Consider the following 23,232-nt stretch of genomic DNA (forward strand, 5'->3'; position numbering starts at 1 on the left):
TGAGTCATCAGCCACAACAGTGAGAGCCAAAGCCACAGGCACAGAGGGAGTCGTGGCCAGGTGTCCTGTGGTTTAGTTTCAAAGCAATTTTTCTTGTTTTGTTCCCATAAGAACCCCAATTGCTAAAACCACAGAACTAAAAGAGATCATGTTCACTTAGAGCCATTTTTCCCCCCATTTTGGTAATTGTCTTCTCCCCATCGACAGGAATAAGCTTTGTACTTGCACTGGAAAATACAAGGGACTTTATGTTAACAGGGAAAATACGTTCCTCTGCAGGGGGTGGTCCCCGCGTCAGTGGCGCGCTTGCGAACAGCGTCTTCCTTCCGTTTCCTCCTCTAGTTTGGTGGCGGGGGGGGGTGGGCTGCTGGGCACGTGCTCCTGTGTGGCCCAGGGTTGTGGGAAAGACCCTGAGCAAGATGCACCCAGGCCCCTGGGAACCCCTCACTCCTGTGTCTTCTTGTCGCTGCTTCCTTCCTGAGGAGGGCATTTACTAAATCATCATGAGGTGCATAAAATTATGGTCTCAGGTTAAAATGTAAGCAATGCACCACCTCACACCCATTCCGATGGCTACTATTAAACAGAAAAAAAAGAAAACAGAAAATAACAAGTGTTGGAGAGAACATGAAGACAGATGTTGGTACCCTGTGCCCTGTTGGTAGGAATGTAAAGTGGTGCAGCCACTGTGGAAATCAGTATGCCTCAAAAAATTAAACATAAAATCACTTTATGATCCAGTGATTTCATTTCTGGGTATGGACCCAAAAGAACTGAAAGCAATTTCTCACAGACATTTGTACACCCACGTTCATAGCAGCATTACTCATAGTAGTTAAAGCGTGAAAGCAGCCCAAGTGTCTTGGGCTGAATGAGTGGACACACAAAGTGTGGTATATACCCACAGTGGAATATTACTCAGTCTTGAGGAGGAAGGAAATTCTGACACAGGATACAAGATGGATGAACCTCAAAGACATTGCGCTAAGTGAAATGAGCCAGGCACAAAAGGACAAGTATTGTCTGATTCCACTTATACGAGGTACTTAGTCAAGTTCATAGCGACAGGAAGTAGAAGGGTGGGTTCCGGGGCTTGGGGGAGAGGGATCGGGGACTTAGTGTTTAATGGGCATGGAGCTTTAGTTTTACAAGAGGAAAAGTTCTGGAGGTGGTGGGTGGTGATGGATGCACGATGACATGAATGTATTTAATACCAATGAACGGTACACTTAAACGTGGTTAAGATGCTAAATAAAAGAAACCGGAAAATAAAACACTTTGGGAAAAAATGTGAACTTGACACTAATATTGAGCACCATGCCGGAACAGAAAGCTGTGTTTGTTTGTTAGTTTGCAGGTGGCAGGGTTGTCACTAAAGCCCAGCCCCTCCCAAAGTCTCCCTCTGCACCTTGCTCCCCCGGGTGCGCAGTGGGTGCCCGTCTGCTACTTTATGCTGATAAGTGTCTTTGCAGGAGAACCCGGTGTTGCCATCACTCTTCCACGTGACTCCCCCCAACCCCTTCCTCCCAGGCGGCACTTTTGCCCTTTGCTGCCTTTCAGTTACTTCCTGCCGAGGTATGAACTAGTAAAATATTTGAGACTTAACAGGGGTAACTTAACAGACAGATTGTCCCAAGAGAAGGCGTGAAGATACAGAACCCTAGAGTGAGCAGTGATGGGAAGCTGAGAGCAGGGCTTGGCATGGGCTGTGCCCCAGCCTGTGAAATCACACCCTTGAGCCACCCCCATGGCTTCCAGAGACAGGGCCAAGCCTGACTCCGCCCTTGGAGGAATTGGGCTGGTCGGTTTCATGGGAGAAAGTAGCTCTTGTCTGAAGCACCTGTGCAGCTGCCGTGGGTGGGCGAAGGCAGAGTTACTGGCTACAGAGCACCTAGGACTCAGGTTCTTGGAAATGAGTGATGGGCCTGCAGGGTTTGGCTCGACACTTCAAACCCCCAGCCCAGAGATGAGCCCGGTGAAAGGGGAGGTTGATGTGCTGGCTGTACCGTTTCCTCGGGGAAGCTGATGGCTTGGCCTGTGTGCTCCTTGTTCCCTGAAGGTCTGTGTGGTTTCCTCGTCCCGGCCGCAGTCTCCTGACCAGCTCTTCTCCAGGCAAGCGAGTGACACCTCCGTCTCCCCCAGGACCTCGGACAGCAGTGTGGCACCTGTGGCTGATTTCGATTATCCCCCAGAATCCTCCTCCTGCCTGGACAACTCTGCGGCCAAGCACAAGCTCCTGGTCAAGCCCCGCAACCAGCGGTGCAGCAAAATGCGGCGCCTGTCCTCGGTAACCGGGCAGGGGCAGGGTGGGCGGGCCGCCCCCCCCGAAGTGCTGAGCTGGTCCAGGGTACCTTATCAACACCCCACGATCTTGTCTCGAGGGAAGGAGGGAGGGGATGTTGGTCTATGAGCATCTCTTTCTCAGCCCCGTCATTCTCTGTGGCCAGGCGGACCCCACACCCCGCTTCTCGGCTCCTCTGGGGATGAGGCATTGCAGGCACCACTGGGCAGCGGAGAAGGTGACAACCCTACATGGACCTCGAGCCCCTGGTCCCCGCCCCCCACCCCCGCGAGGGCCGTGGGACCGTGACCATGCCACAGGAGCTGGGGGTGCTCATGGCTTCAACCTAAATCAGATATGCCCCTCCCCACCTAAGCACTCATTCATTCATTCATTCGGTCTTCATTCTGCAACACTTACCAAGAACCTTCTCTGTGCCTTGGGTCCCCTGCCTTCCCACTGTCTTCAGTGTGATGTCCACACTGCAGGCCTGGCACAGCCGGGCCCTGCCCACCTCCTTCCATCCTCACTCAACACGCTTTGGCCTCCCTTCTGCTTCTGGCACTCACCAAGCTGTCTCCCACCCCAGGCCTTGGGACCGGCTGTGTCCCCTGCTCAGGATACCTCCTGCTCAGCCCCTGGGGGATGTGTTCCGAGGTCCTCCCCAAAGAGGCTCCCCGTGAACGTCCTGTGGAAAGCAGCCCACCTGCCCATCACCATGGGCACTTCCTCCATTGCACTGGCTATACACGGACGTGAGCTTTGTAAATGGAGGTGCTCACTTGTTTATTGCCAGTCTTCCGTGAGAAGACTGTACTTCTAGCCCTGGAGCAACGCTAGTCACAGAGCCGACATGTCGTGGACGTTAGTTGAATGTATGAATGGGTGAACAAACGTGTGAATGACCAAGGGAGAAACTGAACAGCTAGAGTGGACACTGCCTGGGGCGAGGACCTACTTAGCAGCACACGGGTGCTGCCCCTGTAAGGACAGACCCCTCTTTGGCGTGCTGCCCAGGCACTCATCAGCTTGTCCCTCCGGGAGCTGAGAACTCGCTCGTGCAGTGCTTTGGCTTCACGGGACCAGGGGCTCGAGGTCCATGTAGGGTTGTCACCTTCTCCGCTGCCCAGTGGTGCCTGCAATGCCTCATCCCCAGAGGAGCCGAGAAGCGGGGTGTGGGGTCCGCCTGGCCACAGAGAATGACGGGGCTGAGAAAGAGATGCTCATAGACCAACATCCCCTCCCTCCTTCCCTCGAGACAAGATCGTGGGGTGTTGATAAGGTACCCTGGACCAGCTCGGCGCTTCAGCTGGAGGCAGTGGGCTGGGGCCTCTCGGGGATGTCAGGGACTCCCTGGAGAGAGTGGCTTTTCTTCTGGGCATGTGGAAGGCGCTTTTTAACCTCATGCCAGCAAAGTCGACTTTTGAGGGGACTAATGCTGGGGAAAGAAGGAGGCTGTGTGACCTTCAGGCTAATGTGCTCTCATGGAAACTGGGGACCTGGGTACTTGGGCAAATGCTTATCTGTCCAGTGCCTTCACAGTTAAAGGCTCAGTACTGTGGGGACTTGCAAGGCCTAGTAACTCTGACCTGCCTGTCCTCGTGTTGAGTGTAGCCACAGGACAAGGGCAAAGCCGGCTCCCTGTGGCCCCCAAGTCTGGGCTTTCTTCCCATGGGGATGCCTTCTGCCCTGGAAGGGTGTGTGTAACCAGCCATCACCTGGCCAGGATGGCCGCGGGAAGCCCATCTCATACTCCCAGTGGAAATGCAGCATTCCTTCCTGCTGCCCCCTGGGCAGAGCTGTACCTCTTTCTTTACTTTTGAACTTGACTTAGCTCTTGAAGCCCATTTTATAGAATAAGAGGAAATCTGCTTTAGGCAGTCTGGGTAAACACAGTCATTCCTTGATTTAAACTCTGTCCTTTGCACATCTTCCCCCCTTTCTGGGTCGGGCGCAGGCATGGATACATTATGTTTTTGGAGGTGTCCGTATTTTCCTGAATGCACAGAGGTGTCTGGCCGGTGGTCACCAGTGTCACTGTTGGGTCCTACGTTGGAGGCCTCTGTCCTTCAGTGTCTGCAGCCTCCTTTGCCCTTTGATCATGAGGTCCCTTCTCCTAACCACGAGGACCTTCCTCTGGGGACCACATGCTTTCAGATGTTCCTATTCTGCTCCAAGGGTGGGGAAGAGCTGCCACGCTGCCCCCTCTGCTGCCCTCCTGACCCTGGGGACTTCTGGAGGTTCCCTGTCCCTTTGGGCTTCACTGGACAGCGAGGTCCAAGTTTCCCCTGCTTCTCTGATCTCCGGTAACATTTGGGGTTTCTTTCTCCATCACCCACTCTGTCACGCCCACCCCCCGCAGACTCAGGCATCTTCAGTTTCCACTTCAGTCTCTTCTGCTGCCCAGGCTCTTTCGTCCATTGGGCAGAAGAGCTGTCCACGCCCGGCCAGGCATCCTCTGCCATCAGTGGGGTAAACTCTCTACTCCACATCATGTAGGCTCTCAATCTTTTGGAGCACTGGGGAAAAAAGGGGCTTTTCTTAACCTTAAAAATCCCATCTTGCACAGGAAAACGAACAAACAAAAAACCTTGGCTGTCAAGATTGTGATCCTTATTACAAGTTTGAAAAACATATTCAAGACTGCATTTGGTTGGATCCATCTGCCCCCACCAAAGCAGGAGCTGGGGAAGAGGAACACACGAAAGACCAACATAGTTTTTGGTTGTCTCAGCATGTTTGTTACCCCGCTGCTCAGAACCGTGCCCCGTGCATGGCTCTGGTGCAGTAGAAGTGGAATGCCCGTAAATGTTTATACTGACATCTCACCACGCCAGCTGGGCCTCATCCCAACCCAGGCAGTGCCAGGAGAGGGAATATTATTAACTCTGTTCTGTCGGGAGCAGTGTGATTAGATGACTAGCCCGAGGTCGCCTGGCTGGCAGAGCTGCCAACAAGTCCCGGGTGTCAGAAACAGATGCTTCCTCTCCACACCAGCACTGCCCGTTGTGCCCATGCTCTGCCCATAGATGATGTGCATGCCACCCAAAGACACTTTCTTTCTGGCGAGAGGAGGTAGATGAGCAGGCAGCCATGATAGAATCTCCATCTGGGTGCGGGCTGAGCAATGGGTCCCCTGCTTCCGATTCCTCGGGAGGGTTCCGGGGGGTGAAGCTGCTCTGAGGGCCCAGAGTGGGAGGCAAGGTGTGGGGGGTGGAGGTGGAGTGGGTATCCGCATCCTTCCTGCTGACCTGGCCAGAGAGCCCAGGCTCGGGTAGGAGCCGCTTTGTTCCCTACAAAACCTCTGCTCAGCATCGGGGGCCACCCTCTGGAGTGCACGCTCCGTGCCAGCCTTCCTTCTGCCTGGCCTCCCACCATAATCCCTCGGAGCTGCCAGTGGCTCAAGCTGGATGTGCTCAAGCCAGGCCTGCTCCTCAGCTTTATGTTGACTTAATGTGGGTTCCAATAGTTTAAAAACATGAACTACCATCCTAAAAGGGTTTCCACATCAAGGGTTTCCTGTAGTAACAAAAGGCCAGTAACACCTTAGGAACCTGCAGCTTTTGAAAGTTCTTCTGGGGATTTCACATCTTCCCCTTTTGAAATCCAGAGGAATAGGGTTGTGCATCTTGGCAAAGCTAGCTTAGGTGTCGTCACAAACATCCCAATTATCTTGTGTTAGCAAGCAGATACCAGCTGGAAAATGTTAAAATAACAACAACAACAACAAAAACCTATTGCAAACACTCCCCTGGGTGTTTGCTAAAAAGAAGGAAGGAGGGCACTGCCCTTGTGCAGCAGCCTGGGTGACTCTGTAAAGTCTAAAGACAGGTCTAAAATCAGGAACTTTTAAAAAACACCAGCCTCAATGCCCTCAGCCTTTCGGTCATTTTCACATTTGCTTGTGAATGATTCATGACTACCTTGATCTCCTTTCCTTCCTAAGAGAGCAAGAACTGACTTTGTGGTTGGTAGGGAGGAAGTGGACTAAATCTAGATTCCAGAGACCTTTTGGAAGAAAAATGGCACGAGGCCGTGACTTACTGCCAAGCCAGGCAAGGCTTCCTATAGGAGTGGAATCAGAGATTGCTCTGGGGGTGCTAGTGGAGCCCTGGAGGTGTGGGGTGGAGGGCAGCCGGCCAGTCACTCAGGCCCAGAGTCTGGCACATAAAATGGCAGGGGCTTGGCTTGACCTGAGCAGGGAGTGGGAGAAACCATTTAAAACGGCAGAATAGATTGTCTATTTTATGTATAGTAGTGTGTGTATATTAATCCCAGCCTCCTAATTTATCCCTCCCCCCACCTGAGACTCTGAAAAAGAATAGATATATGTATAACTAAATCACTTTGCTGTACACCTGAAACTCACACAACATTGTAAATCAACTACATTCCAGCATAAAATAAAAATTTTAAAAAGACAAAACGGCAGAATATAAGACTTCAAATTTAGCTGAAAAGTTTGGGCTTTATCCTGTCACCTATGGTTTGCTATTGACCATGTTGGACATGATAGGAATCATCTTTTAGGCAAACCAGCCTGCCTTTGCTATGAGGGTGCATCCCTGGAGAGAGAAGGAATTGACAGGGGACACCGGCTCTGAGGCAGCACAGGGGGTCAGAGAGGGCAACAGCTTTGCCCCTGGGCCACCTATTAGCTCAGCCTTGGCCAAGGCAGGGACCTCTCTGAGTTCCCAGTTCTCCAAGTGCAAGGAGGAAATAATAATCCTCTCCTCACTGGAGCTAATCAGGGAGTTAGTGAGATAACCGTGTCGAGCACAGAGCGTGGCAGACCTCGCTGTTGCTGGTCCCCTTCCCTTTGCTTCACTCTGTAGAGCAGTGTCCACTGGTTTCTAGCTTGGCCTCGGGAGCCTCAGGCAACATTTATTTTAACATTTATTTTAACTGTTTAACTGAGGCATAACGGCCTCAGTTCTGCTGAAAGCTGAACTTGGGAGGCAAGATTCCAAACAGACCAGTAAGGGAGGATTAAGAAAAGACAGCTGTGTGTGAATGTCCACTTGAGTGCCAGCTTTAGAGACATTCTGCTTCCCTTAAACCTAATTAAACCTTGAACAAAATGGGGAGGCCATAGGCTTTCTGGTTTTTTTTTTCGTTTTTAAATTTATTTTTTCATTTAATTTAATTTTTTTGGGGGGGGGGCTGCATTGTGTCTTTGCTTGCACCCAGTTTTTCTCTAGTTGCTGAGACCGGGGGCTACTCTATCCGTCCTCATGATGCTGTCTTTTGCCCACTTTATTTCTCTTAGAGAGCGCAGTCCGAATCCCTGAGCGATCTGACGTGTACCCCAGAGGAGGAGGAATACGACGAGAAGCCGCTACCCAAAGTCAGCACGGAGGAGAAGCCCAGTTCTGGGCAGCAGGAGGGGGGACAGGACAGAGGCACCGAGCCTGGGGGGCAGGCGACCATGCTGCCACCTGCGGGGCTCCGTGCGCGGCGGGCGCGCCTGCAGCACTGCCCGGCGTTCACCGCCAGCACCGAGGAGGAGAACCCCCCGGGGGAGAACCCCTCCAGCCGTCTGGCCACCCTGGAGGTCATGGAGGTCACAGAGCCCGTGTGGAGCCCAGCCCCCCGCTCGGAGTCCCCGTCTTGGCCAGAAGGCTCCCCGCACCCTCACCCTAATCCCGACAGCGAAAGCCCGAGGGAGGAGCTGTCCCTGGAAACCCGGTGTCCCCCCGGCGGGGACACCGCGGACGAGGTGGTTTGTGCTTCGGGAGACGTCGAGGGTCGGTTATCTCCCTGCATCCCCGAGGGGGACACGACCCCTCCCGAGCCCGGCCCCATAGCCACCCCGGAGACGCCCTCTGGTCCCGACGGGCCAGACCACACCGGCCCGAAGGAGGTGCGGCTGACCCTGGACGCGCCGGGGCCCGAGGGCGCAGGGCCAGAAGCCCCCGCCCCCAGCCCGCCGGCCCCCAAGAGCTGCTTGAAGCACAAGGCCTCGGCCACGACAGCGAACGCGAGCCTCGGCGCGGCCCCCTCACCGCCTGCCTCCGAGTCGCCTGCAGAGGAGCCCGCACCCCGATTCCTGGACCAGGACGCGGCGCCCCCGGAGCCCCCCAGGGCCGAGCGGGAGGGGTCCCCCACGGAGGCGGCGGCGCCGGAGCGCAAGATGGAGCGAGGAGGCCGCGAGGCGCGGGCCGCCAAAAAGTTCTCGGTGTCGTCGGGCCGCGAGTGGCCGCACGCGGGGGGCCGCCTGCTGGAGCCCCGAGGCCCCGCCGTCCGGCTGCCGCTTCTCAGGAGCGGTCCGGCCTGGAAGAGCGAGGCCGCCCTCGAGGACCTCCCGGCGCCCGCCGAGCCCCAGGCCCCGAAGCCCGGCCCTCGGAAGCCGCCCGCCCCGGCCGAGCGCGGCTCTCCGGACGCGGCCACCGCGGACCCCGGCCCAGCCGCCCGGGAGAGGCCCGCGGGCGGGGACGGAAGCCCCTTCCCCGTCAAGCTCCGCTCCACGTCTCTGTCCTTCAAACACAGAGAAGCGCCCTGCCCGGAGGGGAGGGGAATCAAGAGGTACAGCGCAGAGGTCAGGCTGGAGAAAGGAGGGCTGACCTTGCTCTCCAGGAACGACAAGGGTCCGCCCGGGACGGGCCCCGCCGCCCGAGGCGCCAGGTCTCCCAACGAGCCGGGGAAGGCGAAGACCCGGTCCGCCGAGCAGCTCAGCTCCAAGCCGCCCCTGCCCAGGAAGCCGCTGCTGCAGGCCCTCACCCTCCCCCAGCTGCCCGCGCCCCCCGACGCCAGCCCCCGGGACCCCGAGAAGGTAGGGCCGCCCGCCGACCCCAGGAAGGAGAGCCAGGCGGCGGAGAGGAAGTCGCCCCACAGGGCAGCTGGTAAGAGGCCCGCGTGGAGCGGCTTGGGGAGGGTGTTTGCGAAGGGTCAGGGCCATGGGGAAGTCACGTCAGTTGGAATGTCTTGCTGGACGTCTGCAAGGTATTGGTATATAAATGCATTGGGTAAAAACCTTGCCGGGGAACTGGAGGAAAAGTCAAAATTGTTGGTACCACCAACATGTTTGATCAAGAGTTAGGAATAGAGACTGGGGAAGGGAAACAAATATCAGGGCTTTGTGTAAGTTCTGAGAAGTCAGGAAAATGTAGAAACTCATTTTGTAGCGTCTTCCGAGAGGAGCTGGGCCCCTCAGTGGATCACTCAGATGCTTCTTCCTCCAGAAGGGGTATCCCTCCCGGGCAATGTGTGCTCTCATGGGTGGAGGCCCTCCTGGGGCCTCAGCTGGTTCTTGGTTATAAATGAAGCATCTGGCTCCACTGTCACTTAGCATTATTCCGACCTTTCCCCCAAAGGAAGACTTTCATCCTGTTTAATAATAATCAGGCTCACAGGGCCCAGCTTCACACAGGAAGAGTCCCATCTATTGGAGTCATGAGTCTTCCTAAAATCTGAGTTCTTCATCAGGTGGGCCTGAACTGTCCCAAAAGGGAGATGGTGTTAAGATTGGGGCAGAATGTAAGAATCTTGTAAAGCAACTGTCTTTTAAAATGAGTAGAGACAAAATAGATGACCTTTCTCTGTCTTTGACATTTGTCACTTTATATAGTGTTTCAGATGGAATCTGTTGGAAACGGGTATTTTCAGTGGAGCTAAAGAATCTCTCGTTGCTGGTTTCTTTTACTGATGGAAATCAGTGTACCAAAAATGGAACTAGACTTGCAAGTCGTGTGTGTGTGTGTGTGTGTGTGTGTGTGTGTGTGTGTGTGTGTGATGGGAGCACTAAGGAGAAATTTTCCATGGCAGATTTTATAAAACAACACAACTTTCAGGATATTTTAAGTGGCTGCTCTAAGTTCAAGACTCTGTTTAATCACTGAATTGTGGAACAGAGAGGAAATAGAACCCAGTTCTCTTAGGGACCCCCCACCTTAAAAGGAGGATGAAGGGCACACACAAAGACAGGTTTAAAGACATTCTAGTCTTTTGTGTCTTCTTCCTAGGAAGTTAGTAAAAGTGCAGTGTATAAAGGGCTCTAAATTCTTAAGGCGATACCCAAAGATGCAGGCGATTCCAGGGAGAAGTTTCGGGAAAACGCCCCCAGAAGAGCCGGCATCTGCAGCCTTCCTGATCCAGGCCCCTTGGCTCCGCTGTGATTTGCTGTTGCTGCTGCTGCTACATTAGGATAATCAGTGAGGGAACTTTGGGGGAGGTTCAATCTGTAGCTGATTATTCACTCTGCAAATTTCCAGGTTATTGAAGCTATTATAGAGTGATTCAAAAAGCCATTGAAATAGCCAGGGCAGAGGAGGGTGCAGATAAAACCCTGACATCAGCACCATCCACCTTCGTGGGCTAGAGTTGAAGATGTCTCTCGCAGGCTTGCTGAACGAAGAGAACTTAAAGACAGGATACTCAGATTCATGGTCAGATCTGGAAAAGAAGCTTCAGAGGGCGATGCCTGACAGATTGATAATTTATAACTTCCTCAGCTTAAGCTGTGAGAGTCAGGCTTTGTTCACTGTCAACTGGCTGGAATGGTCTGTAGTTAGCTTCTGTTTTTTCTTTTGATTTGTAAAATACAATATAATATTTATTAACGGCTTTGCTTAGATAGAAGAGAATTGTGTTGTCTGACTAGCTTTATTAGCACTCCCTAAGCCACAGAAGTAACTGACTCAGATGAATTCTGGAGTGGAAGAATCTAGGTTGCTTTAGGGGGCAAGGGTAGTAATTTTCATTTCGATGCAGAGAGGAGATAATTCTTACATTCTGTTGGGAACCGACCCTCCCAGGGTGGATGGTATTTGAGGGACGGGAGCCAGGCAGGCTGGGGCTGCTGTCTGGTGCCCCCTGGGACCGTGGGGTCTGAGGGCTGTCTCCTGCAGGCCAGAGCGGAATCTCAGAGCCCCAGGCTCCCAGAGCCCATCAGTGAAGCAGCCTCCACCCCTTCCCCAGACCCTGGGTCTGCTTGTGGTTCAATTCGTTATTATTTCTGCTCTCGTCCTCATGGCTCCCAAATTATAGCAGCTGAAGGCAATTAAATTCATATAAAACATACAGATAATAAAACGTTGTAATAACAGTATTACCCAGTTTTCCAGGAAGGCCTAATTATTGCTGTTTATTATCTCGTGGTGGCAGGTGCTTTTACCCAGAGCTCCCAGATGGGCTGCCATCTCCCCTGCCCCGCTTCCAGGGGTGAGCACCATAAAGCTGGGTTATGGAGGTGTCCCAGATGGGCACAGTTCCATCTCGGGGACTCCAGCTACTCTGTCCCAGCACTCCTGCTGCTTCCCCCACCTGCCCCCTACACCCTGTCTTCCTTCCTTGAAGATGGAGAGACCCCGGGGGTGTGGGATTCGGGGAGGGTAAAGTGGTTGTTGGCAATAAACAGAGGAGCCCAGCTTGCCGACCGGGCTGAGCCTCACAGGGCACCTTGGGGTGGTCGCTGTGAACCCAGTACATTTGTGCTCGTTGCCGCAAAGGAGACCAACCAGTCTGCTCACTTGCCGTAGGAGGTGAATGGCCCTGGCTTATCAGCCCTGTTCATGTGTGCAGACACTCCCCATCCTCCTGTTGGGCCAATCCGTCCCAGTCTAAATCACCAGTCTGGAAGCAGCTTCCTGCGCACAGGATTAGAAATGGAACAGGAAAAATGGTGAAATACACAAAACATAGAGAAAAAAGTAGTCGTCTGTAGGTCCACTCTCTGGATGTTATCCCTGTTGGCCTTCCTTCTAGTCTCCTGTGTGTGTGTGTGTGTGTGTGTGTGTGTGTGTGTGTGTGTGTGTGTGTATTTGCTATGTAGTGGTGGACACTTGTTGGATATTTTGGAGAGTAGCTGGACAAAGTGCTCTTCTCACCAGGGGCCTCATTTGATAACCAGCCTCTGCCCCTAGTCCATGCTTGTTCCCTCCAGACCGGGCTGGTGACAGTGGCACACCAGGTCCTGGAGCCAGTCCCCACTCATTCATGCATATTCGTTCTTTCAACAAACATTGATGTACTCCTGCTGTGCACACTGCACTGTGCTGGCCCCAAAAGGTGGTCAGGAAGAGCACGCCAGCCTCGCTGTCTGGGAGCTTAGGGGCCTGGGGAGGCAGGTGGTGGCGACTGTAGGTAGATGCCCATCTTTCTTTGGATGGCAGGGAGATTTTCTGGAGGAAATGAGCTCAAAAAGACTGTCACCGTCTCTAATGACAAAGTTATTTCAGTGTATTCAAGTTCATTTGAGTAGAATACAAGGAGTTTGGTGGGATTTTGTGTTGGTTGTTTTTTTTTTTTTGTATAAAAAAAAATATATATATATACAGGTCTTTTATTCTTAAAGAAAAGCAACTTTGTTCACACCTGCCTTTCTTTTTAGCCTTATCCGTACCCTCATGGTCCCTTCCTGGCAAGTGTGGTCCACACCCTGGGCCTCCATTTCCCCGCCTTCCCTGTGCTCCTCAGACCATCTACATCTGCTCATCATTGCTTGCCTCCCAGTGGGATCACTCTCCTCGGCTAGGACACCCCCGTAGCAGAGCCCGTAGTGAAGCCACACCCCCTCAACAGTTGTGCTGGTGGTCCTGCAGGTTCCCTTCCCTCGCCACTCTGCCCCTCAGGTGGTCCCGGTCATAAGAGTGCAGAGCAATGCAGAGGCTGAATCCCGGCTTTCTAGCCAGAGAATCTTGGGGTGTGAAAAACCACAGAAAGGAGACACCTGAGAAGGGTGCTTCACATACAGGTATGAAATCCTGGGCTTGGCCCTGAGATGCACCTGCAGATCAGCACAGAAAAACCTTTGAGAATTTTAACAGGACCAGGTCTCAACATAATACTCAAAATGTCTAGGATACAAACCAAAATTATTCAACCTACAGAGTACCATGAAAACCAAAAAAATTCTCAAAGAAAGAGGCAATCAACAAGCATCAACCCTGAGATGATCTAAAGGTTGGAATTACTAGAAAAATATGTTAAAGCACCTGTTATACCATGGTTCCAAGATGTAAGGGTGAGCACTCTTGAAACAAATGGAAAGATTCTCTGTAAACAAATAGAAGCTATTTTAAAAAGCCAAAGAGAAATTTTAGAACAGGAAAATATGATAACAGAAATTCAAAATTCATTGGAAGAGTTCACTAGGAGAATGGAGGTGATAGAAGAAAGGGTCAGTGAACTTAAAGAGAGATCGATAGAAAACATCCTGAACACAAAGAGAAAAAAAGATTTTTAAAAAAGCCTTGGGGGCCAGAGCAACAATATTAAAAAGTCTAACGCTCATGTCATAGGAGTCCAAGAGAAGAGGAGAAACAGATTTGAATAGAAAAAAATATCTGAAGAAATAATGACTGAGAACTTCCTACATTTTGGAAAAACAAATTTACAGATCCACGGAGCTCAGGCAAATTACTTTTGCACCCTTGTAGAAAATGTGGCCATATCGTTTGGTTTTACTTCACCTTTTCAACAAATGGTTGTGGAGCATGTGAACATCCATATGCAAAAACATGAACTTTGACCAAAGTCTCACATCATATACAAAAATTAACTCAAAGGATTCACTGAGTTGCAGGTAAAATGAGGGGACCTCCCTGGTGGTCCCATGGCTAAGACTCTGTGCTCCCAATGCAGGGGGCCTGGGTTCAATCTCTGGTCAGGAAACTAGATCCCACATGCTGCAGCTAAGACCCAGCACAGCCAAATAAATAAATATATTTTTTAAAAAGGTAAAATGAAACTATAAAACTTGTAGGAACTTAGGAAAAAAATTTTGGAGCATAGGACTAGGCAAAGAGTTCTTAGACTTGACATCAAAGCATAATCCATGAAAGGAAAAATTGATGAATTGGACTTAAGAATTTAAAACTTTTGCTCTGCCAAAGACCCCATTTAGAGGATGAAAAGACAAGCTATGCGTTATGAGAAAATATCTGCAAACCGTATATCCAGTAAAGGACTGGTATCTAAAATATATAAAGTAGTCTCAAAACTCAACAGTACAAAACCAAAAATACATTAGAAAATGGGCGAAAGATATGAATAGATATTTCACCAGAGAGAATATACAGATGGCAGATAAGCACATGAAAGATACTCATCATCATTAACCATTAGAGAAACACCAGTAAAAACCCATAATTAGATACCGTCACACACATGTTAGAATGGCTAAAATTAAAAATGCTGATAATACCATGTGCCCAGGAGGTTGCGGGACAACTGGAATTCTCACGCATCGCTAGTGGAAGTGCACAACAGTACGGTCACTTTGTTTTTGTTTTTTGTTTTTATTATTATTTATTTATTTATTTGGCTGTGCCAGGTCTTATTGCGGCCAGCAGGCTCCTTAGTTGGGGCACGCGAACTCTTAGTTGCGGCATGCGTGTGGGATCTAGTTCCCTGACCAGGGATCGAACCCGGGCCCCCTGCATTGGGAGCGTGGAGTCTTAGCCACTGGACCACCAGGGAAGTCCCTGGTACAGTCACTTTGGAAAACAATTTGGCAGCTTCTTACAAAATTAAAAGTACACTTACCTTACAGCCCACCAATCCCACTTCTAGGTATTTATCCTAGATAAAGGAAAACTTAGGTTACACAAAAGCCTGAACACAAATGTTTATAGCAGCATTATTCATAATCATCAAAAACTAGACACAACCCAAATATCCCTCAACTGGCCAGTGGATAAACAACCCACACAATGGAATATTAGTCAGCAGTAAAAAGGAATGAACTGTTGACACACACGATAACGGATGGATCTTAAATGCATATGCCAAGTGAAAGTAGCCAGTCTCAAAAGATTATCAACTGTAGTATTCCATTTATATGATGTCTGAAAGAGGCAACAATACAGAGACAGAGCAGATCAGCAGATGTCAGGGTTTGGGAGTAGAGGTGGGGTCTGACTACAAAGGGGTAGTACCAGGGAATTTTGTGGGGTGTTGATATTGTTCTGCAGCCCATTTGTGATGGTTGTTAGAAGAATCTAAGCATGTGTTCAAACTCAGAACTGTACGACAGAAAAGATGAAATTCACTATACGTAAATTTTAAAATAATCTTTTAAATGGCACAGAAAATAAGTAGTAGCCTCCTTTCCACCCACCTCTGAACCTCTAATCGCCCACACACACACACACACACACACACACACACACTCACACAGAAGGAACCACACTAACAGATTCATCCCAGCTCTTTTCCCATGGCCATTGCGGTCATAGCTACGTCAATGTTGATATATAGGCACAGCAGTCCTTTTTAAAAAATCACAGAAATGCATGTTGGCTTGCAATTAGATGTTTTCAGTCTACAATAAAGACTGGACGGGCTTCCCTGGTGGTGCAGTGGTTGAGAATCTGCCTGCCAATTCAGGGGACACGGGTTCGAGCCCTGGTCTGGGAAGATCCCACATGCCGCGGAGCAACTAGGCCCGTGAGCCACAACTACTGAGCCTGCGCGTCTGGAGCCTGTGCTCCGCAACGGGAGAGGCTGCGACAGTGAGAGGCCCGTGCACCGCGATGAAGAGTGGCCCCCACTTGCCGCAACTGGGGAAAGCCCTCGCACAGAAAGGAAGACCCAACACAGCCAAAAATAAATAAATTAATTAATAAATAAATTAAAAAAAAAAAAAAAAGACTGGGCATCTTTTCTGATGAGAATGAGCCACTTGTCCTCATTCTTTTTAAGGGCTACAGAGTACATGTACCATATTTTATTTAGCCATTCCCCTACTGAAGGGAGTTCCAGTTGTTTTGAGTTTTTTTCCCTTTTGCTAACAGTGGTGCAGTCACCCTCCATGTTCATTTTAGCTCTGTGTATTCACACAGTTGTTTCTCCAGGCTAGATTCTTTTTTGTCTTCTTCTTTTTTTTTCTTTTTTGACTGCGCTCTGCGGCTTATGGGATCTTAGTTCCCCGACCAGGGATTGTACCCCGGCTCTTGGCAGTGAAAGTGTGGGGTCCCAACCACTGGATGGCCAGGGAATTCCATATCTAGGCTAGATTCTTAAAAGTGGGTTTTCTGGCTCACAGAGCTTGTGAAGTTTTAATTTAATAGACAACTTCAAATGATCCTCCGTAAAGGTTGTACCAGTTTACACTTCTCAGAGCAGAGTAGAGGCTATTTCTCCGCCCCCTCATCAGCACTAGGTGTTATCAGTCTATTTTTTTTTTTTTTTTAGAAATTCACTTTCTTTTTATTTATTTATTTATTTATTTATGACTGTGTTGAGTCTTCATTTCTGTGCGAGGGCTTTCTCTAGTTGCGGCAAGTGGGGACCACTCTTCACCGCGGTGCGCAGGCCTCTCACCATCTCGGCCTCTCTTGTTGCGGAGCACAGGCTTCAGACGCGCAGGCTCAGTAATTGTGGCTCACGGGCCCAGTTGCTCCGTGGCATGTGGGATCTTCCCAGACCAGGGCTCGAACCCGTGTCCCCTGCATTGGCAGGCAGATTCTCAACCACTGTGCCACCAGGGAAGCCCTATCAGTCTATTTTTAATTTCTTTTTTTTCAATCTGATGGTTGAAGAATGTCAGTCGTGTTTTACACCTTGGTCAGAAAGTCCTGGTCATCCTAATGTGACATGTCTTTATCCTCGCCCCCTGCACCCAGGTCAGCCCTCAGCAACCTTTAACCTGACACCTGCAGCACCTCCTACTCCCAGCTCTCCTCTCACCCTCTCTTCCCAAGTCATGGGTGTAACCGCAGAGCTTTCCTCTTTAAAACGTCCCGATGCCTTCCCATTATATTTAGAATAAAATTCAAAGTCCTGCGTGAGGCATTTAAGGCTTCTTAGATTCTGGCCAAAATCAACATTTCTGCCTTCCCAAGTTCATCTGCCACTCCTTCCCTCCCTCTGATATCTCCAGCCCCACCCCTGCCACCAGGTCCCTGAGAACATCAGGGGCTTTGATTCTGGCAGTGTCTGTGCCTGGGGGAGGGGCAGGGCTCCTGGCCTGCAGTGGGTGGCTCTCAGCCGAGTGTGTGTGACCAGGTGCTGGGACAAGGCTGGGAAGCAAGCCAGGCAGAGCTTGCAACCCAGAAGAGCCTGGGTTTGGAGGTTTGACTCCGAGGTCCACCCCTCAGGGGCTGTGGGATTTGGAGCCATTGAGTTTCTCAACCTCTGTGTCTTAACTTCCTCCTTTGTAAAATGAGGTTAGTAGTAACTCACGGGGCAGCAAGAGCATTTTCACTGCCAACCGTGATACAGTCTCACAGGGTACAAGTCATACTTCCCTAAGGAGGTACCGAAACCTCCTCTGGGCGGCGGAGACCAGCGTGCGAGCGTGGGACTCTCCTGTCCCGGTTCTGCTGAAGGCACCGCTGCGTAGATGTGAGACCCCAGAGAGAACGTGTGCAGAATACTGTGGGAGTCACGGACCACCACCACCTCCCTGAGTGTACACAGGGGTCCTAAGAGGGGAGAGGAAGAGAGAGCGTTTGCAGGGGTCACAGCTGCAGTTCTGTGAGTCCTCAGCTCAACAGGGTGGCACCAGGGGAACCTCCCTCATCCCGAGGGGGCCTCCCACGGGACAGGGACGGGGCGCAGGGACTCTGGGGACAGGAGCCGGTGTGGGTGGAGGGGAGCTGAGCTAGCCGGGGAGGGTGGGTGGTGGGTGGGCATCTCTCAGAGTCAGTTTGGGACTCTGCCAGATGCACCCAGGACACAGCCCACCCGGACAGTGGCAGGCGCCGATCACAGGAGAGCTCTGCCTGCCCCCCACCCCCTCCTTCCCAGACCCCCAGCCCTTGGGAAAGGACCCCCCCACACACCCGCAGCTCAGACAACCTGCATTCGGGGGGGCAGGAGACAACGCTGACTCGGCCCAGAGGTGACGCTGTGTTCTGAAGTGACCGCAGTAAAACTTAGGCCAAAAGACTTGCCCAGAGGCACCTGGCATGTGACCCGGGGGGCTGGGGGGAAGCGGCGTTTGGGGCCGTGTAGACCACCTTTGCGTCCAGTATCTTCACTGTAATGCTCTGGGGGGCGGGTATAAACGGGGGGTGGCTGTGTGCTCCGGAGGACACGTGGCAGTATCTGGAGACATGGTCGAATGTCACAACTACAGTGCGAGGAAGGGAGATACCACCAGCATCTAGTGGGAGGAGGCTAAACGTCCTACAGTGCACAGGACAGGCCCCCAGCACCCCCCAGCCGAGAATTATCCAGCCCCAAGCCTCGGTAGTGCCAGGGTGAGTAACGGTTGCTTGTCACTCCGTGATAAGCAATGATGGGAGGGCATGACGTGTGGGAAAGTTGTGAGGTCATTCCCATTAATATGATACGGTGTGCGATGTAGTGAATGAAGGTTAGGGATCCAGAGGCCTGTGTCCAATGCCCCCTTGGTGACACATTGGCCGTGTCACCTTGAGCAAGTCCTCTACACAGTGAGACTCTGTGTTTCCATCTCTGAAATGGGGATTGAAAGTATTCTACGTTACAAGGCAAGTTGTGAGGGTCATTATGAATATGATACTGCTCTGAAAACTGAGACCTAGTAACCCTTAGCTGTTAATGTTTCTTGAGTGATGAATCGGGGAAAGGTCCCTACCTGTCTGGGGTTGGGAGGGGGAGGTATAATAGAGGAGGGCAGATCCAAGCTCCGTGGACAAGAGCCATCCCTCCACTGATTGGCCACTCGGTGGCCACTCGAGACAGAATTCCAGCTGTTCCTGGAGAGCCACCAGGAATCCAAGGTGGGGGTGACTGTTTACATTCTGAATTGTAGAAGGATGCCGTGTAATATAATAATTTCACTACTCTTCCTCCTTTGCTGAGCTCAAAGTTATTTTCGAATTACCGTGCCTTTCCATCACCATATGCTTATAAGGTCCCAGTTATATCACCTGGCAGGTAATGGAGACCAGCTGTCTCTGTGCTCAGAGAAGGACTTTGGTCATTGCCTTCTCCTTGGAGACGGTCTTAATTGCACACACAGTGGTGCGTGAGCAAATGGACTTTCAATCCAAGCTCCTCCATCACAACTCTGTGCCCTTGGAGCCTGTCGCTGGCTTCCTGGCCGCCACCGTGAGGTGAGGGGGTCAGGCTGGACACTGGGACAAGGTCTGCCAGCCTTCACATGCTGAGGCCCAGGCTTAGCCCCTGAACTCAAGCAAAGAGCCTGGCCAAGTGTCTGACCCTTGGGCCCCACCCCCAGTACACGCGTCTGCCCGTGATCAGATGCCCGGCCCTGCACATCCAAATCAGGTCAATGAGTAGGTCAAGGGAAGGTAGGTTTCAGGGGAGCTGGGGTGACGAGATCCCAGCAGTGCCTCCTGACTTAGAAGGAGGGAAAGGGGTAAGGACCGTTTAGCCCTGGTGGCCGAGAAAGAGGCTCTCAGATGCAGTGGCTCTCCTCCCTGAGAGCTGCATTTTGCCACTGAGTTTAGAGAGGCAGGTTCTCTACCCTTGCTGATCTGTGGTCTTATTTAGGAGAGGAAATGGAAGCAGGAAGAGGGATGCAGGGTAAGCCACTGGAGAATGGAAGAGCAAGAGTAGGGGGGTGGAGGGCAGCAGTCGAAAAAGCAGGTGGTCCCAGAACTCCAGGTGCATGGAGACCCGAAGGGAAGTGAAGAGGATGGGAAGGGAGCTAGATCCTTCTCCAGGTCACTATCCAAGCACCGCGTGAGTTGTGATTATCTTAGAGTGGCTTTTGTGTTTTTGTTTTGGTTTTTTGCTTTTGATTGGAGAATGATATACATGCAGAGACGGGCACGTGCTGCTCAATGAATTTTCAGACACGGAACACACTCCAGACCAAGAAACAGAATGAGACCAGTGCCCGGAGGCCCCTCGGTGCCCCTTCCAGTGGGCTCTGGAGCTCATTCCTGGACCGTGGCCGCGTGTCAGCAGTGGAAGGACCCCTCTGTCCCTGGTGGCTCTGGTAGGAGAGCCTGCGTGCCTGCGCTGGAGGGGTGCACTGGGTTACAGACATCCTTCCTCTCTGTAGACTCAGCATCTCCCACGGGGCCTGTGCTCACCCAGTACAGTTGATTCTTGTTTTTCACGGTAGCTGCATTCTATAAAGTCACCGCAAACACTGAATTAGCGAGTCATGAACCATCGCTCCAGGGGGAATAAAGGGTTAGGTTCCTGTGAGCACGCAATCACAACATTTTTCTCAAGTGATTGATACATAACCTTGTTTTATGTGTGTTTCTGTTTTCTCAAGTGATTGATACATAACCTTGTTTTATGTGTGTTTCTCCTCCAATCACAACATTTTTCTCAAGTGATTGATACATAACCTTGTTTTATACATGTTTCTGTTTAAAGGCAGCTTATTTAATATGTATTGTTGATTCATGAGCATCCAACTCCCAGCCAACAGCAGTATAACTCACACCTGAATGAAACTCATCTGACACACGTATCTTCTCCATAACACACACCACTGCCTTCTCGTGCTTATGGGCACCAGACAGCACTTCAGTAGATATGCGGGATATTTTAGACAGTAAAATCACCAAGAAAAAACACAAAAGTGCAAAAAATGTGACCCTAAGTACACTGTGAAAGGACCCTTGTTTACAGCCTGAGAGCAGAAACATGAAAGAAGCATCCCCTTGTTCCACATCCGCTGGGAACGTGTTCATCCCAGGACTCAAAGTTTTCATTGCTCTGTGCACGTCTGCAAATGACCATGAAGGGTCAGGACTATTGATTTTTGGGGTTATAAATACGTTTTAGCGAGTAGGCGAATTGTCAAATACAGAATTCCTGGATGAGGGCTGACTGTGTTTGTTGGATGAACAGAGGAAGGAATGGTAAGTTTCCTTCGGAGGTGGAGCTAGGACACAGCCGCGTCGCAATTATTAAAAATGGGGGTTTTCTCTGCCAGAAACCCTTTCTCATTCTTAAAATGCTCAGCACGGCTTTACAAATGCTCACATGAGCATTAAAAGCCCAATTCTCTGGTAGCATCGCACGGCCTGGCTCACAGCCAGAACCGATACAGAGCGACGGCAGACTTTGCCAGCTTGTATAGATCAGGAGCTGTCCGTGTAAGGTGAGACTGACAGTAGATCAATAAATACTTTTTAAAAAACCTTCAACTTTCATACAGGGAGCCCACGGTGTGGGTGAGGCCCATGTGTCCCCAGGGTCCCCTTCCCCCGCCCCAGCAGTCCCCTTAGTGTCTCTCCGGGCACACGTTCACCTCTGTGTAAACCAGGGTGGTGGCAGAGGGGCTGGAGGGGAGACAGAAACAGGGGACGGCTCTGGCCTCAGCTCGTTGTCACGAATGCTGGTGAGCAGAAATCTTAGCAAACTCGGGCCCCTCCTTCCACAGAGAATATTGTGAAGAGCTGGGAATGAGCTGTGGATGTGCGTTTTTAAGATGACAACGTAACAAAAGAGATTCAAAGCTGTGTGCCAGGGTGTTAACATAGCTCTCTTGAGCTGTGTTGATTTATGAAGAACTTTTTTCTCCTCCTTTCTACTTCTGCTTTCTGAATTTGTACATTGTGCATGTGTATTTTTATGAACAAGAAAGATATTTTATGAAAGGAAAAAGATTCTTTAAAATTGCTGCTCCAGAAGCGGCAGCATCTACCAAATGTTTACGAGGTGTAAGAAGCCTGCCGTCCTACTGTGTGTTAGCTTAGGGCGGAGTATCTGCTTTATTTTCTTTGCCAGAGGGCAAGAAACGGTGGTGGTTTACACTGTACAGCTCATTGCCTCTCACTCAGAAAACGGTGTTCTTTTTTTTTTTTTAAGTTATTTTTTCAAGTATAGTTGATTTACAATGTTGTGTTAATTTCTACTGTACAACAGAGTGATTCAGTTATACATTTATATACATTCTTTTTCATATTCTTTTCCATTATGGTTTATCACAGGATTTTGAATGTAGTCCCCTTTGCTATACAGTAGGACCTTGTTGTTTATCCATTCTATATATAATAGTTTGCATCTGTTAACCCCAATCTCCCACTCCATCCCTCCACCACCCCTTGGCAACCACAAGTCTGTTCTCTGTCTGTGAGTCTGTTTCTGTTTCGTTGATAAGTTCATTTGCATCATATTTTAGATTCCACGTATAAGTAATATCATATGTTATTTGTCTTTCTCTTTCTGACTTACTTAGTATGAAAACCTCTGGGTCCATCCATGTCACTGCAAATGGCATTATTTCATTCTTTTTTATGGCTGAGTAGTATTCGGTTGTGTACATACACCACATCTTCTTTATCCGTTCCTCTGTCGATGGACACCTAGGTTGTTTCCATGAGGAGACGGTGTTCTTGACGAGTCCCAGCTGTGTCCTGGCTGTCACAGGGGGTGTAGACCCCTGATAGAGTCCCACCCTCGGGGTTCCCAGCCTCCTCTCCGCACTCTCTGTAGGAACGCTGCCTATGCCCTGTTCCATACAACTTTCTCCAGTGAGTTGTAAAATACTCTTTTTGGCTCATATGGGTCCTCCAACTGCATGGCATAGGAATTCATCAGAGCTGTGTCAGTGCCGTCATGGTCAGAGTGACACCAGTGCCGGGAGCCCGACACTGAGCCCCCCGGGGGCCGGGGAGCCAGCTGGAGCGCTGAGATGCCGGGGCCGCCTTGGCCTCGCACAGCCAGTCACCATTTGCCTCTGATTTAAAGCCCAGGATGGAAATGTTGTCTCCATGTACACTTAGTCTTGACTGAAGCATTAGAATATCTTGTTGACTGAAGTAGTGAGTTTCAACCCCTAGTCAAAGCCCTCTCTCCAGTCTCCCTGTGGTGCAGCAAAGGCCAGCACGTGCTGGGTATTGCTGGGAGGACCGTGTGGCCAGACATCTGGGGCCAAAAGAGAGCAGAGGGCACGACCAGCCACTGAGCCTGAAGGAAAGATCTAAGAGGAAGTGAAAGGACCCCTTTAAGAAAAGTCCAGAAAGACAGATTATGAGGACTCTCTGGAACGAGGGATGGGAAATGCAGACTTTCTGTAAAATATGCAGCCACCCAGCCTGCTTTTTGTGTGCCGGGCAGTTACTGGGTTCTCTGGACAAGAAATAAAA

General features: G+C 50.7%; 1 protein-coding gene across 2 annotated transcripts in view; it reads left to right on the forward strand.

Moving 5' to 3' along the window:
* Positions 1 to 23,232, forward strand: part of CRACDL (CRACD like) — a 125,919-nt gene that overhangs the window by 96,302 nt on the left and 6,385 nt on the right. For both annotated transcript variants that reach the window (XM_057558392.1, XM_057558393.1), the window contains exons 6-7: positions 2,060 to 2,287; positions 7,551 to 9,123. In XM_057558392.1, the coding sequence (XP_057414375.1) occupies positions 2,060 to 2,287; positions 7,551 to 9,123 (1,801 nt within the window). The remainder of the gene's footprint in view (positions 1 to 2,059; positions 2,288 to 7,550; positions 9,124 to 23,232) is intronic.

The sequence above is a fragment of the Balaenoptera acutorostrata genome, chromosome 12 (genome assembly GCF_949987535.1).
Source record: "Balaenoptera acutorostrata chromosome 12, mBalAcu1.1, whole genome shotgun sequence".
Classification (NCBI taxonomy): Eukaryota; Metazoa; Chordata; class Mammalia; order Artiodactyla; family Balaenopteridae; genus Balaenoptera; species Balaenoptera acutorostrata.